Source organism: Mytilus trossulus, chromosome 8, assembly GCF_036588685.1.
Source record: "Mytilus trossulus isolate FHL-02 chromosome 8, PNRI_Mtr1.1.1.hap1, whole genome shotgun sequence".
Lineage (NCBI taxonomy): Eukaryota > Metazoa > Mollusca > Bivalvia > Mytilida > Mytilidae > Mytilus > Mytilus trossulus.
This window is the reverse complement of record NC_086380.1, coordinates 16,751,878-16,766,992: the sequence shown is the minus strand read 5'-3', so window position 1 is coordinate 16,766,992 and position 15,115 is coordinate 16,751,878. Positions and strand designations below refer to the sequence as shown.

Below are 15,115 nucleotides of genomic sequence, written 5' to 3'. Positions count from 1 at the left end.
TGGTTTAAAAAAATAAAAGTTAGAAAGAGGAGACCAACTTTGGATGTACTGACATACAGACAGATAAGGGTAAAACTTAAAGGGGCACTAGCTACGATATATATAAAAAAATAAAGTATGATTTTTTTTAGATCAATCATTAATCAAATTGGAATAATGAAATAATAATTTGCTTTTAGCAATCAATTACCTTTAATTTTGTTGAAATAAGCGATTAAACATAATTTTTGACTGATTCGCTTGCAAGTGAAAACGTCATCATCATTCTAACCGGTATTCATGTGAACTTCAAGTTAACCCCTAGCTAGAGATTGACAACGCATGCATTGTACGTGTACTGGTTATTTAAATAAAAAGAATGTCAACAATGAAAGTGAAACTACGGTAAATCATTTGATTACTAATTCAGCATGTTTTATGTGAATTTTTCTTGGTCTATGTTGAAACAGACTTTATCCTTTAACAAATAGATTTTACTGAATTTGTTTCTTTACTACATGTATTTGTGGAAGGTTGCTTAAACCTGAATCTGCAATTGAAGAGTTAGATACTCTTTCACTTGGGAGATGAATTTAGTGCTATCTTTTTTTAAGTTCTTAATATTCATTGGAGTATTTAACATTGAAGACTGTCTTTTATACTTGTGTCTTTATTTGCCTTGACTACATCTGCCTTGAAGTACTATCTTTATCAGCTGTAGATTTACATTCTATGTCTTTCATTCAGAGACATGGCACTTTATTTTTTCATATACATGAGTTTTTGAAAAATACTAGATCTGTTAGTTAGTTTACCTAATGAGGTGATCAAAGGTTTTGATAAACCAAAACTTTGTGTTGATTAAGACAATGATTTATCATGTTTTGTATACAAAATAGGTGAGAGAATTCATCTAAGTCTTTTCGTAAAGTTTAGATAGTTAGAGAGAGTTCTAATTTTATCCGAGATTTTAAGGTTAACTCATTTAGAGGAACCTCTTCATAAGTGCATTAAGCTTCAGGATGTTCTATTATGGCAACAGTTTTGTCTGGACATATGGTAAAAATTTTTACAAGTTCTATAACAGGAAAGTAAATAATATCAGTACTAAAACACTTTTCTTCAGTTGTAGTTACTAGATGATCTTGTGATTTTTATCCTTTATTAAATGTTGGTATTTATATAAAAATTGTTTTTAGTTTGTGTCTACACTTTAAACAAGCTAATTCATTACTTGAGACCGAAGGCGAAATATGAATAAGAATGTTCCTTCATCCAAGCATATCTTGGATGTGCAGGATGAAGGTCATTCTTAAAATATGAGCCTGAGGCTCGAAAGTAATTAATTCCCACCCTAGGGATTATCAGTCAGACCCACCCTTTTCCACTGGGTTTTATATTTGGTGGACACAAACTTGCTTTAAATTATGACAAGTTATTATGGAACAGGTGCTTATATACTAGGGTCAAGGTCACTGGCCTGGCTATAGGTGGCTATAGTTTGTTTCTTTAAACAGAGATATTACATGTAAGCTTCACCCCTCATAGAGAAGTTAAGCCAATTCATTACTTTCGAGCCTCAGGCTCATATTCTAAGAATGACCTTCATCCTGCACATCCAAGATATGCTTGGATGAAGGAACATTATCTTCTTTTTTAAATATTCAGGAGGAAATCTGATATCGGGTCAGTGGATGTCTATGACTTAGAAATATACAATCAATGCATTTTTACTGCTCAAATAGAACGAGTGCAGTATAAATTCTTATATTCACATGCTTTGGATGCAAACACGTGGTAAAATATTGGTACATTTTACCTGATTGCAAGCTAGGACAGACATCATAGTATGGTTTGTTTGAATGTCTCAGTTTAATCAAATGACATTTGCAGTAATAAATACACACAGAAACATATAAAAACAATAATACGAAAAAGTTTAAAGCGATTTCAGAAATAAAACATCAGATTAATCAAATTAGTTCAATAAGTAATTAATTTATACAAACACTTGTCGGAATATAAAAGAAAGTTTTGACATTTACCTGGAATAACAAAAACATATTGAATAACTTAACCTCGCGAGAAATTCAGGAAAAAAGTTGATTGTTTACAATTGTTCCACTATGACTATGACGACGGCAAATATAACATTTCTGTAATTATCTGGGACACTAATATTCCATTACCGACTAGGCAGTCAATATTGAAACCAGGAAATTGGTTATCAATCCTTTGCAATATGTCTTTCATGCTATGTCTATCACTATATAACAATGATACTTTTTGTAATGCCCACGTCATGTGTTTCTAGATATTGTTTACAGAAGACGAGCGCTTATGAAACTAATCACTGTTGAGTTTGTCCATTCTCTAATGTAAGCAATGGCACACTTTCTTTTTTTCTCCAAAAGCGAAGAATTCTGCAAAGAAGATAAAATAATAAATAATGCTTTATCAGGCGACTAGAAAGAAAGCTTAAATGCTTGAGATATCAAAATACATATTATAAATTTTTTGTTTTACATTTTACCGTTTATACTTGAAAAGTGCTCACATATATACATCGGTTCTATGATTAAATAGTAACACTCAGAAGCGTTCTGCTCACATGTCACTAGAGAACCTTACTGTTTGCCGAAGTATTTCTTGATGGACTTAGACGCCGATCATATCCATTTTTTTAAAACGCTTGAACGTGTCTAGTTCTAGTTGAAAAACAATATTTCAAGAAAAGTATATTTAATGAGACTAAGACATAGGTTTTTGATTTTCGTAAATTGTAGTTTTTGATAAATAATAAAATTTAGGTTATCACTCACAAATTAAGTATTGTGTGAAAGCTAAACACCTCATAACTGCAATCAATGTTTTGATATTCCGTGTGGAAATCTTAGTTCGTGACGATTAAAGAGGAACTTCGAGATACAATTTGGCAATTTAACAAAACGTCATGTTAAAAGAACTCAAAATTCATATGATTCAGATAAATCGACTACAGGTTTAAATTTTTCTATTAATTGACAACACAACTTTGACTTATTAAGATATATTTTTGTAGTTTAAGCATATTTATTTATAGGGAATGGGAAACAAGTTATTGTAAATTATATTGCTTCCTTTCCTCTTTTCAAGGGCAAATGTTGTCTTGCAGAGGCTTAGGTCTCAGTTTATTGCTTCATTGAAATATACAACGGTGTCTTTTGTGTGCAAGATACTGTAAACCAACTTAATTTCGCGAGCGATTAATTTTCGCGACTTTCGCGAGTAGAAATATAACGCGAATTTAAATCGTCGCGAATATTTATAACTTGGATCTTTCCTTATCAAAATACATCAAGTAAATTAGAAAATCGCGAAATTAAATCGCCGCGAAGTGAATTAAACGGGGATAAACGCGAAATAAAGTATCCGCGTAAATAAGTTGGTTTACAGTATATTGCTTTCTTTTAACACGGGTAAGCCATTTATCGTCCCATTCCGACGGACTATCATCGTTTCGCCGAAAATTCTGTCCCTAAAATGTTTTTCCTGGAACGGGGATCGAACCAGGAACCTTTGTGCTAGTAGTCCGATGAGCTAGCCACTACACCACGGCTCTCCTCCTACGCTATGCCAGTGTATGTGGTGAGGTTTTAGATTTCAAGAGTGTAATCTACGTATTACTGGTATATTTTGAAGTCAGGATTTTCGTTACAAACATTACTAAATACTTTATGATTCCATGAATACACATGTTGAGTTTAAATGTTTCGCTGTACCTTAACATATTTCAAACAGAACAGCACATCATAATCTTTAAAGTGGTGTTGTTTTCCGAGCCCGGAAAATCATATACGATCCAGCTAAACTTATCAATCCTATGATTAAACTTTTTATAACATATATCCAATTCTACACTTTTATTAAATCTTTGATTATTGTTTTATTGGTATTAAATTTAATAAAAAAAATAAAAAAACATAATAAATATAATGATTATACACGTATGCAAATTTATGGTACTATAATCTGTTCATGCATATATTTTAGCATTGCATAATATCATGACTGTTTATAACGTCTTTACAAAATATACATGGATGTTGGAGTTGTACTGATTTATATCAAAGTCTTAGGCCACGTAAAATTTATTCCTCGTTTGTCGGATACAGCACCCAAGTGTTGTGAAAGTTCGACGAAAAAAGGAAACGAGGACACACATTTTAAAAGACATCAAGGACTAACTTAACGCTTAATGTGTGATATATCTTAAAAAAAGGACTGAATATATCATTGCAAAACAAAGAATGAAAAGGAACGGAACAACAGTCAAAACACAACATAGGAAATTAAAGCCATAAAACAAGGTTCAATCCACCATTGTTTCCCAAGTGAAGAATATGTCTGTTTCTAAGCATGATTGCGTTTTTTTGTCGCTGCTGTTGTTCCGTTGTTTTCCTCTCATCGTTGATGTGCTTTCCTCGGTTTTGGTTTGTTTTCCGGATTTCTTTACGCTTAATCGATTTATGATTATTGAAAGGCAGTATACTACTGTTGCCTTTATTTATAAGCATTTATTTTATAGGCAAAATGGAAATATTTTAGTAAGTTGGAAAACGTTTTGAGAATGGATTCGTTTAAGAGCGTTCCAATTATATATATATACTATTCTGTTATAAATAAATGTTTTTCTTTTCAGTTAATAAACTAGATTAAGAAAACAATTTATCAAACTATACCTCAATTGTCGTTGTTTCGTTTTCGTTACTTTCTGATTGTCTGAAAAACAACATAACTTTATAGTTTACATCACCGCTAGCACATTCTGTATTTTTAATTATTCTGTTTTCTGTTACTATGTTTGAATGAACAGAAGATCAAACAAGTAATTTGTTCAATTGTCTTCAATGATCACAATAATGTAATATGTCGACAATTACGTACTTCAGTTTCGAATTCCTTTGAATGGTCAAAGTAACGCATGAAAATCATAATCATTTAAGGATTCCAGACTGATAATTAAGTATACAAAACGCGCATTTGTTTCATTCTTATAAGTGTGTTCAATAAAACCATCCAAATTTAGAGGGCAACTGATAGAATAGTTCGAACCAATTTAGTGAAGAGATGACAGTTAGAACACTGAAATTCGTAGACCAATACAAATGATATAGCTCAAAAGCATCCACGACGTGTGCAAACAATAACAATGGTATACTAATCTGCTGGCATTACTTGATGATCATTATTCAACAAACACATGATACGAGCACTGATATCCGTATCACAAGAAGACATCAAAGCCAAAAAAAATTGGGGAATAAGAACAAGAGGTGAATCAAAGGGCGGGGGCCAGTCTTCTAATGGAGCTACAGATATAGTTACTGCATATTCCTTTTAAAAAAGTCAACTCCTCACATTGAAAAGGTTCCCCTGCCAAAAACTGCGCTTTACATGCAAAACCAAGAGTGATCATAGTAAAATAATGGGAAATAACTATACGAACAGTCATGAACCACACGTTACTACTCGATGATCTTGTAAAAAATTCACTAAGTGTTTGAGTTATGCAAAATATAGCCTAGATCGAGTAGGTTTTTTTAACAGTAATTACTCACTATGACATAATTTAGTGTTTTGAACACTGGCAATTGAAAAGCGATCCGACTTTGACATGTTCGCGCAACTATTTTCAGAATGCGTTGTGTTACGCAGACATTGTATGTCTGTCGAAAATATTTTTTTCACCAATGTATTAAATTGTGATCATTGAGAGCAGGAAATATAAAGATTTCAGTCTGATTAATTATTTTCCTCCAAATCAATGTATACTGTTTAAATAAAATGAAATGAACAGATACCTTCAGCGCCATTTGCGGCAACACCAGGTGCATTTTCACCTGTAAAAAGAAATATTGTGATACCAATAAAAGCATTAAAAAATGTCAGGACATTGTTAATAAGTCTTGGTCATCAAAATTCTAAATTAATTAAAATGTTGCAATAACTCTTTGTGTGTAAATATTTTATTGAAAAACATAAAAAAAAAGTAAAGGCGTATGTTCGGTGAGGGACTTATTTGACCCAATTGTTTTATTCATTAAGTTGATGATAGACATGTTTGAATGTGAAATAGAGATATTTTTGTTGAGCTTTTGTTTTTCATAAACCGTTGATCGTCATACCCTAAATAGGTCAAGAATATAAGATTTATTGAAAATACACAAAATTGTTTAAATTTCAAAAACACTTCGGCCACGGAAGCAGAATGAAGGCTTCCTACTAACTAAAATTTTCAATTCAAAAATGATTTCTGATTTCAACACACTAAATATTCAAGCGAAAAATGTAATTTGAATTTCACTCTATAAATATTCAAGACAAAAATGGAATTTGATTTGCACAAATTAAATATTCAAATCAACATAGAATTTTATTTTCACGTACAAGATATTTAACTAAAAAACGTGATTTGATTTGCACACACTAAATATTTCAGTCAAATTGTAATTTGATCAAATAAAACTAATGTCAACAAATATTTTTGTCGTATACGCTGTATGTTACCGTCCTGAAACCAATGACAATGGACACATTTTTTTATACATTTTCGAGTAAAACTAAAAGCTGTCCAATTTTTGACGTCTTAGCAAAACGATTATTCATAAATGTTCAACAAACAAATTTGTTACTTTCTCAGTTGTTTTAGCTATGATTTGTGATGTTAACAATCAATAAGTTCTAATTTTAAATTTGAACTTGAAGTATGCGGCCTTATCGAACATACGCATTTGCAAGTGATGTTTACGATTACCTTCATTTGCGGAACTACCCTCTGCCTTTTTTTCTGAAATGAATAAACAAATATCTTTTTCTTAAGAAAAGTCTTCTTTATTAAAAAAAATAGTAATTTAAGGTTACTTCAAATGGAAACTTACTGTTTAAACGTTTAAACGTGTTGTAATTTCACATATATCTTATTGAATACAAGATGTTTTAATTCAAGTGATGTCGGATTCTTATGAGTATACTAGTACCTTTCGAAAGAACCTTGTATGAAAGCTTAGATTACACAGTTTTATAACAATTCAAAATTAATACCTAGCACCTTCAGCAAGACAATTATAATAAGGTTTGAGTTCAAAGGCTGGTTTTATGAAACAAATTGCAATTTGATTAGACTTTTAAATAAATTGCAATAGTCGGAGAGCAACTCTGACAGTCAAGTCACAGTAGTTGAATTAGTGAAGAAGAAAAAAAACGTTTAAACTGTGTTACATGGTGTTGACATGAATATCATTAATGTGGTCTTTTTTTATAAATTTCCTGTTTACAAAACTTTGAATTATTCGAAAAACTAAGGATTTTCTTATCCCAGGCATAGATTACCATAGCCGTATTTGGCACAACTTTTTGGAATTTTGGATCCGCAATGCTCTTCAACTTTGTACTTATTTGGTTTTATAAATATTTTGATTTGAGCGTCACTGGTGAGTCTTATGTAGACGAAACGCGCGTCTGGCGTACTAAATTATAATCCTGGTACCTGTGATAACTTTTTACACACATTCCAAAACAAGAAAAGACAATTATATTTGAATTCGTCGAAGGAAAAACAAACATTTGAAGTACCAGTGTTCTTGATTTATTTTCATCGTTATTCAATGCATTTTATTTCGTACATGACGAAATCTGAGTCTGATGCGGATTAATTTGAAAACTAATTAAAAGTATTGTTGATAAGTTTGCAGAAGATTTTTTTGTCCGACCCGAACCAATTAACCCGAAGTGTTCCGATTAATCTTTTTCCTCTGCAGTTATTGTTTAATTTGTTGATTTTTGTTTATCTTGTCGTCTTTTGTCTTTGTTTATGTGTTGTTGATGCTCATTCGAGGTAGAAACTTTGAAAGACCCTTTTGTACATATTTCTATTTCTAATTAAGGGCTGTTCTCTTCATATTTATTCACACTCCTCTATGTTATATGAACCCCTTTCAATTTGATCTCTATTAATTGAGAGGTTAAGCTAAAATCAGGTTCAATTCACCGTTTTCTACATAAGAATTATATATTATGTCAGGACTATGACAGCTGTTGTTCATTCGTTTGATTGGTTTGAGCTTTTGATTTAGCCACTTTTCGTTTTGAATTTTCCTCCAAGTACAGTAATGTGTGATTTTAATTTTCACTGAATGACTGAACATATTGAAAGATTTGTATGCGATTACATTTATAACCCTTGAAAGAGGATATCATCAACATGCTGCATACGTTGATCTACACTCGATATTCAGTATATATATATATAAAAGCAGATATTGTATGAATGCCAATGAGACAACTGTCCACAAGAGACCACATGAAACAGAAATTAACAACTATAGGTTCATTAGAAAAGGAAATAAATTCATTGAAATTTTGAAGGAATCTAAAAATGCCGGCATTATTTTGATATAAGTTGAACTATCATAAACTGCATGAGTAAAGAACCATTTTACCCGCTAAGGGAAATGCATATAATAGAAAAAACTCATCAAACATATCAGGCTTTAAAATGTGTACGCCAGAAGGGCTTTTTATGCATTTAAGAATAAACAGTGACGCTTGAATAACAAAAGGTATAAGGCTAAATTTAAAACGAAGCGAGGAGCATTGAGGATTCAGCATTTCGGAAAGGTTTTGTAAAATGCAGCTACGGTTGTCTTATCCTGTTGTAGAAAAATCCTTAGTAGTTTAAAAAATTCAAAATTAATTTGCCATGTAAATGATAAATCATGTCAACACAGAAAGTTTGACAAATACATGACTATGGTTAATATTAATTTCTCCCAACCACAACATAAATCTGATTTCGCGTTGATGACAACCAATTGTACGTTTTCCTTTTTTCATGAGAATGGGTTAGCGCATGTCTTTGATTTTGTTCATTTTCTCCATCTTGTGGAGTTTTGTTTGACTTTTTGTTTGTTTTTAAATGTTTCTAGAATTCCGAGAAAAAAAACCCCGGAGTTGATGTTTTATTACATGCTGCTAAAAGAAAAGCTAAAGGTACAGTGTAAATATGTTTGTACGTCATCTCACTATCAAATTGAAACTGTTAGTACCACATTGAAGAATCTAATAAGCATTGGTATAATCTGAACTGTAGCTGATATCAATATCCCGTCTTCTGTGTAGTAATTATAAAAGATATCTATATTAATCTTCTTGAAACATTGTGGTAAACTCTCTTTTTACAGTTGTGATGCTATTTTCATGTTGTTTTTACCTCCTGAGTTAAACTAGATAGTGATGTATTAAAATCAAATTTTACTTTCACTCATACAGTGATTTGTATATTTGTGAGTAGTCGCTTAAATTTTCTTCTGATTATGGTAATAGATTATTAACTATCATAAGTATTGAATAATTAAATATTCTTAACAGAATAATCAGATAATCTGATTGAAATTATTAAATACTCTTATTGATTTTAATATTATTATAATTGTTATCAAAATAATTGTTATTTTACCTTTTCTAATTTCATTACATTTCCAAGCTCCAACAATTGCTGTTGCAACAGTTGCAATAGCACCAAGCAGAGAAGGTAGCAAAATATTCAGATCTTTAAAAAAAAGATGAAAACGATTGCAATTCCGAAGGAAACCTTAACAAATATAAATATCACTTTCTGAAATAAGAATTTAAATTTCTATATCCGGTAATAAAGTTGATATACTACACATGTATTACACTATTGACGTTGTTCAAATCTGCATAACACTTTTTTTTAAAATAGTATGATGCATATAAATATGTTATGTTACTTATATAAAGTAAGAAATAAAGTTAACTCTTCTTCATTATAGAACATCTAATCGATACAAGGAAATTATATATTCGCTTCATTTTGAAGACAAGGTACTCTGATAAATGTTTATGGACCAAATATTGCTACGACAAATCGGCTTTGTATTATTTGTGGTGACTTTAATCTTGTTAAAAATTTCATCCTTGATACCCATCACTATATAAAGATAAGAAATCCAAAATCTAGAGAGAAAATTTTAAAATGTAAAGAATATAAGAATCTCGTCGACCTGTTCAGAGAAATATATCCTGATCTTAAACGATTTACATGGGGGAGGAAAACCTATTTTAATCATTTTAGGTTTGATTCTTATTTGATTTCTGAAAGCCTTATAGATGAAAAAATAAAGGCAACAGTAGTATACCGCTGTTCGAAATAAATCGATTGAGAAAATAACCAAAATCCGGTTAAAAACTAAAACGTAGGGAGACACATCAAATATAAGAGGAGAACTACGACACAACAGAAACACAACATTAAAAAACACAGAAAAAAACTATATTATAACAACGACCATTTTTCTGACTTGGTACAGGACTTTGTGAAGTAAACATTGGTAATAGGTACAGGTCAGATCATTCACCAGTAATGTTGACTTTAAAAATAAATGAATTTAAACAAAGGCAGAAACGTAATAATTATTTTCTTCAAGACCCAGAATATGTAAAACTAATAATAGTTATCAAAGGTACCAGGCCTATAATTGTTATACGCTAGACGCGCGTTTCGTTTACATAAAACTCCTCAGTGACTCTCACATTAAAACAAAATAAAACAGCAAATTACTAACACAGTTGAGCATTATGTATGCAAGTGAACAGAGGGGATGCTTTACATAGTATTGATAATTTATATATTGAATTTGCAATTAATGACCAATTATTTTTGAAGAACCTCGTCCTTGAGATGAGAAATAATACTGTTTCTTATTCAACATTCAAAAAACAGAAAGGACAAAACAGGAAACCCAACTGACTAAGGAGATACAAAATTTAGAAAATTATGGTAAGTTCAACGGACACTCTTGATAAAATAGAAGCCAAATAATGTCAACTTAAAAAATTGAGACAGATCAAGGTTAAAGATCAATATGTTAGGTCAGGAACCCAATAGATTGAGGAAGGAGACAGATCTACTAATTTCTTTTGCAATTTAGAAGCACAAAACTTTGTCGATAATACTATTGAAAAATAAGTTACTGATGAAAATACTGTAGTAGAAAATCAAAATGAAAACTTAAAAACGACCGAAAATATTTTAGTAGAAACTTTAAAAAAGACAAGAATGTCTTAAACAAAACAAAAATTATCAAGAGAATAACCATCTTTGACCACTTAATTAAATGATATCGAAAAAGAATCATTAGAAGGTAATATTTCTTTAACTGAATTAACACAATCTTTGAAAATGATGACATATAATAAAAGTCCTGGGTCAGATGGATTTACTTCAAAAAAGTATTTTGGATAGACATTGGAAAGTTTGTCTTCAAGTCAATAAATTATTCATTTCAGACAGGGGAAATGTCTGTCACACAGAGGCAGGGAGTTATCACATGTATTCCAAGTCAAGGCGAGTTAAACATTTTTAAACAGTTCTTAAAACATTGGCGTCCAATTACACGTTTAGAAAAAACTGAAAAGATTTTTCACTTTTACATAAATTTTATCAAATTATATAACCGGAAAGCATCAGCTGTACGTGACACATGTTTTAGTCGTTTTCGGTTTTTTGATTGCCATCCATAGATGAGTTATGTAAAGATATTGATGTTTTGTTTAGGTTTTTAAAAAGCTATTTGTGACAATGGTTTAATTTCAAACATATCTTGCAGACATGATATGAATGTGCAAATGCATAAAATAATACCAACTTACCAACACTAGCAGAACTGCTTTTTTCCTCGATATCTTGCTTTACAGCATCATTATTATTATCATTATTTCTGCCTATCGTAATTACTCTATCAAGGAATTCGATATACATATCGTGTGAAGTTGGTATGCATGTCCTACAGGTCGGATTATTACAGTTGCATTGACTCATCTGTATACTCATTGTGTCCATAGCATGTAAACTTAATGCCGGATACTTAGTCACCATTATTGCTAAAAAGAGTAAAATACATGTGTGCATACACAATTTACATAAGCATGAATGATATTAACAGTACATAATGTAAAGAAAAAACAAATATGTTTTTCGCAATTCCAATCATGATATTTACAGTACATATTGCAATGATTTTTTTTATCGCAATTCCAATCAAATTTTAAATGTAATAAAGAAAATGAACTGAATGAATACAATCCGAGACATGGCCACATTAAGCTGTCCAATATAGCATGCTTTCAATCTTTTTAACAGAGCTACATGCGTTAAGCAATGTTTAGCAAAAGTCTGTGTTTTTGTTTTTATTCAAGATTTTTTTTGATAATTTCACCATTATGATAAAATTTAAGTAGAACATGCTCCGATTTCAAATTTAAAAATGGACAATTGTTTATTAAACAATTTTAAAGTCTTACCACGCGTATGTATAGTAAGTGTTGGTAGCACTGAAGAAGGCTTGTATGGACTGTAAAATAAGATTTCTAACATCGATACTTTCTCCCAACACAGTTCATAGTTCATTGTTAAGTCTTGTCTACTTTCACATCTTATGTTTTTTTCTGTGATCAACTGAAAAAATAAGATTGAGGTATCAATGAAGAAAAGTTATCAGCTTTCAAAAACATACCCTCCACTATTCTCTAAACATGACAAAAATCAGATACAAAATTCTGATAAATGCGAGCAATTATTGAATTGATATTTCATGGAAAATATATTTTTTTAAATTAAATTATTTTAATAAGGGTATTCTAAAATCCCTTTATTTGTGACAGGAAATGTTATTGCAAACAACTAAAATGTTACCTTTGTGGTGTTATGAAATGTACACATTTATGTCAATTATAAGTACGTGTTGTTCATTTTGCCAATTTTGATGTATTATATTTATTTCACAGTATGTTTGTTCGATGTATACTTTAATGTGAGTCTGTTCCGTTAAAAGAGGGGCGAACGATACCAGGAGACTGTCAAACAAATCTAAGTCTGTTGGACGAGGACGACTTGACGTATGATTTTTATCATATAACTATCATACACCTACCATGCTATGATTTGTATACAGCGATACTGACTGGTTGTTGTAGCGGATATCCAACGACCATCCTCTTATAATAAATGTATCGTTTTTGCCACATGGTAATGCAATATCTGACATTTTGAAGCACATGCCAGAAAATCTGTAGCTGCTATCGATTCTATTCACACCGGCGAAATAAATGGAGCACGGAGGGTCAATATGATACCCATCTGAATGGATATGGAATTTTTGTTTGTCTGCTGCAAGGGCATATACGCCACACATGCTAGTATTTATTGCTCTTCCTACAGAAACTGCAAAAACAAATGATAATAATAAACTCATGTTTTTTATTTATTTAATTGTATTGACTGTTTTACAGGCTGAAGGTATGGTGTTTTATTGGAAATATTCGGTTTTACGACTACAGTCCATTGCAGTTTTCGTTATGAGAGTTGTTGAAATAGATTGCCAAAACCATTTAGTATATAAGACCAAATCGAAAAAGAAATCTACAAAGAGAGCATACTTCATAATTATACCATTTGTGTGCAATGTTGATATACATAAACAGTTACATAGATTGCGTTTTTATTAGTTATTTTAAACAACACAATTAATGCCCATAATGCTCAAAAGAGTCCTAGTCAATATCAAGAAAAGAACATCCTAATATCTGTACCTTCATGTTTTTTTTTTCAAAAGTCAAAAACGCAATATATCCTATTTGTTTACATTGTAGTTGATTTTTTTAATGTTCAACATGCATGGCAAACTATAGCGTGTTTTCTCTTTTACTGTATCAAATAATGAATTTCTAAAGTAATTATGAATTCTGTTGATATTCGCCAAAGTAAATTTTTTCATTAGAGGTTGGTATTTCTGTTATTTTTTCTTTATGTTGTTACTATATAGCTCAGTGTTTTTCTACAGAAAGGAATTCCCGTACCAAATAAGTGTGCTGTATTTTTTTGGCATTTTGTTAGTTTTAATGTTGTCTGCAATTTTTTGGGAGTAACAACAGGACAAACAATAGCGTGTATTCTCCAAATTATATCAAACAACGAATGTACAAGGGTATGATGACTTCTATTGACACTCGGCAAAGTCATTTTCATGATTTGAATATCGAAATCATAAACGTAAACGGATTATAACAATTTCCTTCATGATCAGGATTAATTCGTTTTATATTTTGCATTCACGTATGTCAGGGTTACAAGATATGTTAAAAATCGAATACTTAACGGAAATAAAAAAAAATGTCTAACGAGTTATCTTACTAAGTTCGGAATAATGAAAGGATTGTTTCCTACATGTATACTGTATTCAAGTTTTGAATACTGATGGTATCTTATCGCTTTACGATGGGACAGATGTAAGGTGACTTTTGGGGCAGGAAAGATACTGTTCACTCCTACACTTTGAGTTTTATCAAAATTTTGTTTTAATGGATCACGTTGCTTTAATATTAATGTTTCTAAGCAGTTTTGTTTTGCCCGTCTAATTTTATATTTTGCTTTTAACGAGCTGGTATGTTTTTATAAACAGTCTTTTCAGTATCTTTTCGATCATTCTATTTTTAAAATGTTTTCTCAAGTCACTATATCAGTAAGAGAGATATGAATTTACCGTAGAATGTAATATTCCTATAGAATAAGACATAATAATCTAAATCAGAGCGTTATATCAAATATACATTGAGATGCGCATTTTAAATCGAGCTCGGTATACATGTATATGTCCCTAATGTGTAATAAAATGTCATACTTATAAAAAATACTTACCATGTTGAACAAATTTTCTACATGACTTACTGTTTTTATGTGTTGTATATCTAAATTCGTTGGTGCCGCCAACCATACCAATCATGTAACCAGTTAAGTAAAAACTTGTGATAACTATAATAAGGTATTCCATTGAAATATTGCCACGGTTCTTGAAAGATAAAAAGTATAACAATTATTGCATTTGTGATTAATCTGTATTTTTGTCGCTTATTTAACAAAATCTGATTCTGAACATTAACAAACAGACTAGGAAGTAAAATGGTAATAAAGAGGAAGAGGAAAATATGTAAAAATTGCAAACAAAATATACTTTAAGAATAGTAAAATTAGTCCGGTAGACGTCACAATGAGCCAGGAAGTAACCAAGTCGTTAAATCT

At 30.9% G+C, this 15,115-nt stretch overlaps 1 protein-coding gene across 1 annotated transcript; it reads right to left on the bottom strand.

Moving 5' to 3' along the window:
* Positions 1 to 1,893: 1,893 nt before the first annotated feature.
* On the bottom strand, positions 1,894 to 14,871 carry LOC134681688 (uncharacterized). Its single transcript, XM_063541333.1, has 9 exons — positions 14,765 to 14,871; positions 12,972 to 13,261; positions 12,343 to 12,496; positions 11,692 to 11,922; positions 9,476 to 9,568; positions 6,776 to 6,808; positions 5,823 to 5,861; positions 4,701 to 4,740; positions 1,894 to 2,402 (listed from the first exon to the last, which is right to left on the bottom strand). The coding sequence occupies exons 1-9, from the start codon at positions 14,865 to 14,867 to the stop codon at positions 2,330 to 2,332; spliced, it is 1,056 nt and encodes a 351-aa protein (XP_063397403.1). The 5' UTR covers positions 14,868 to 14,871; the 3' UTR covers positions 1,894 to 2,329.
* Between the last annotated feature and the right edge of the window lie 244 nt (positions 14,872 to 15,115).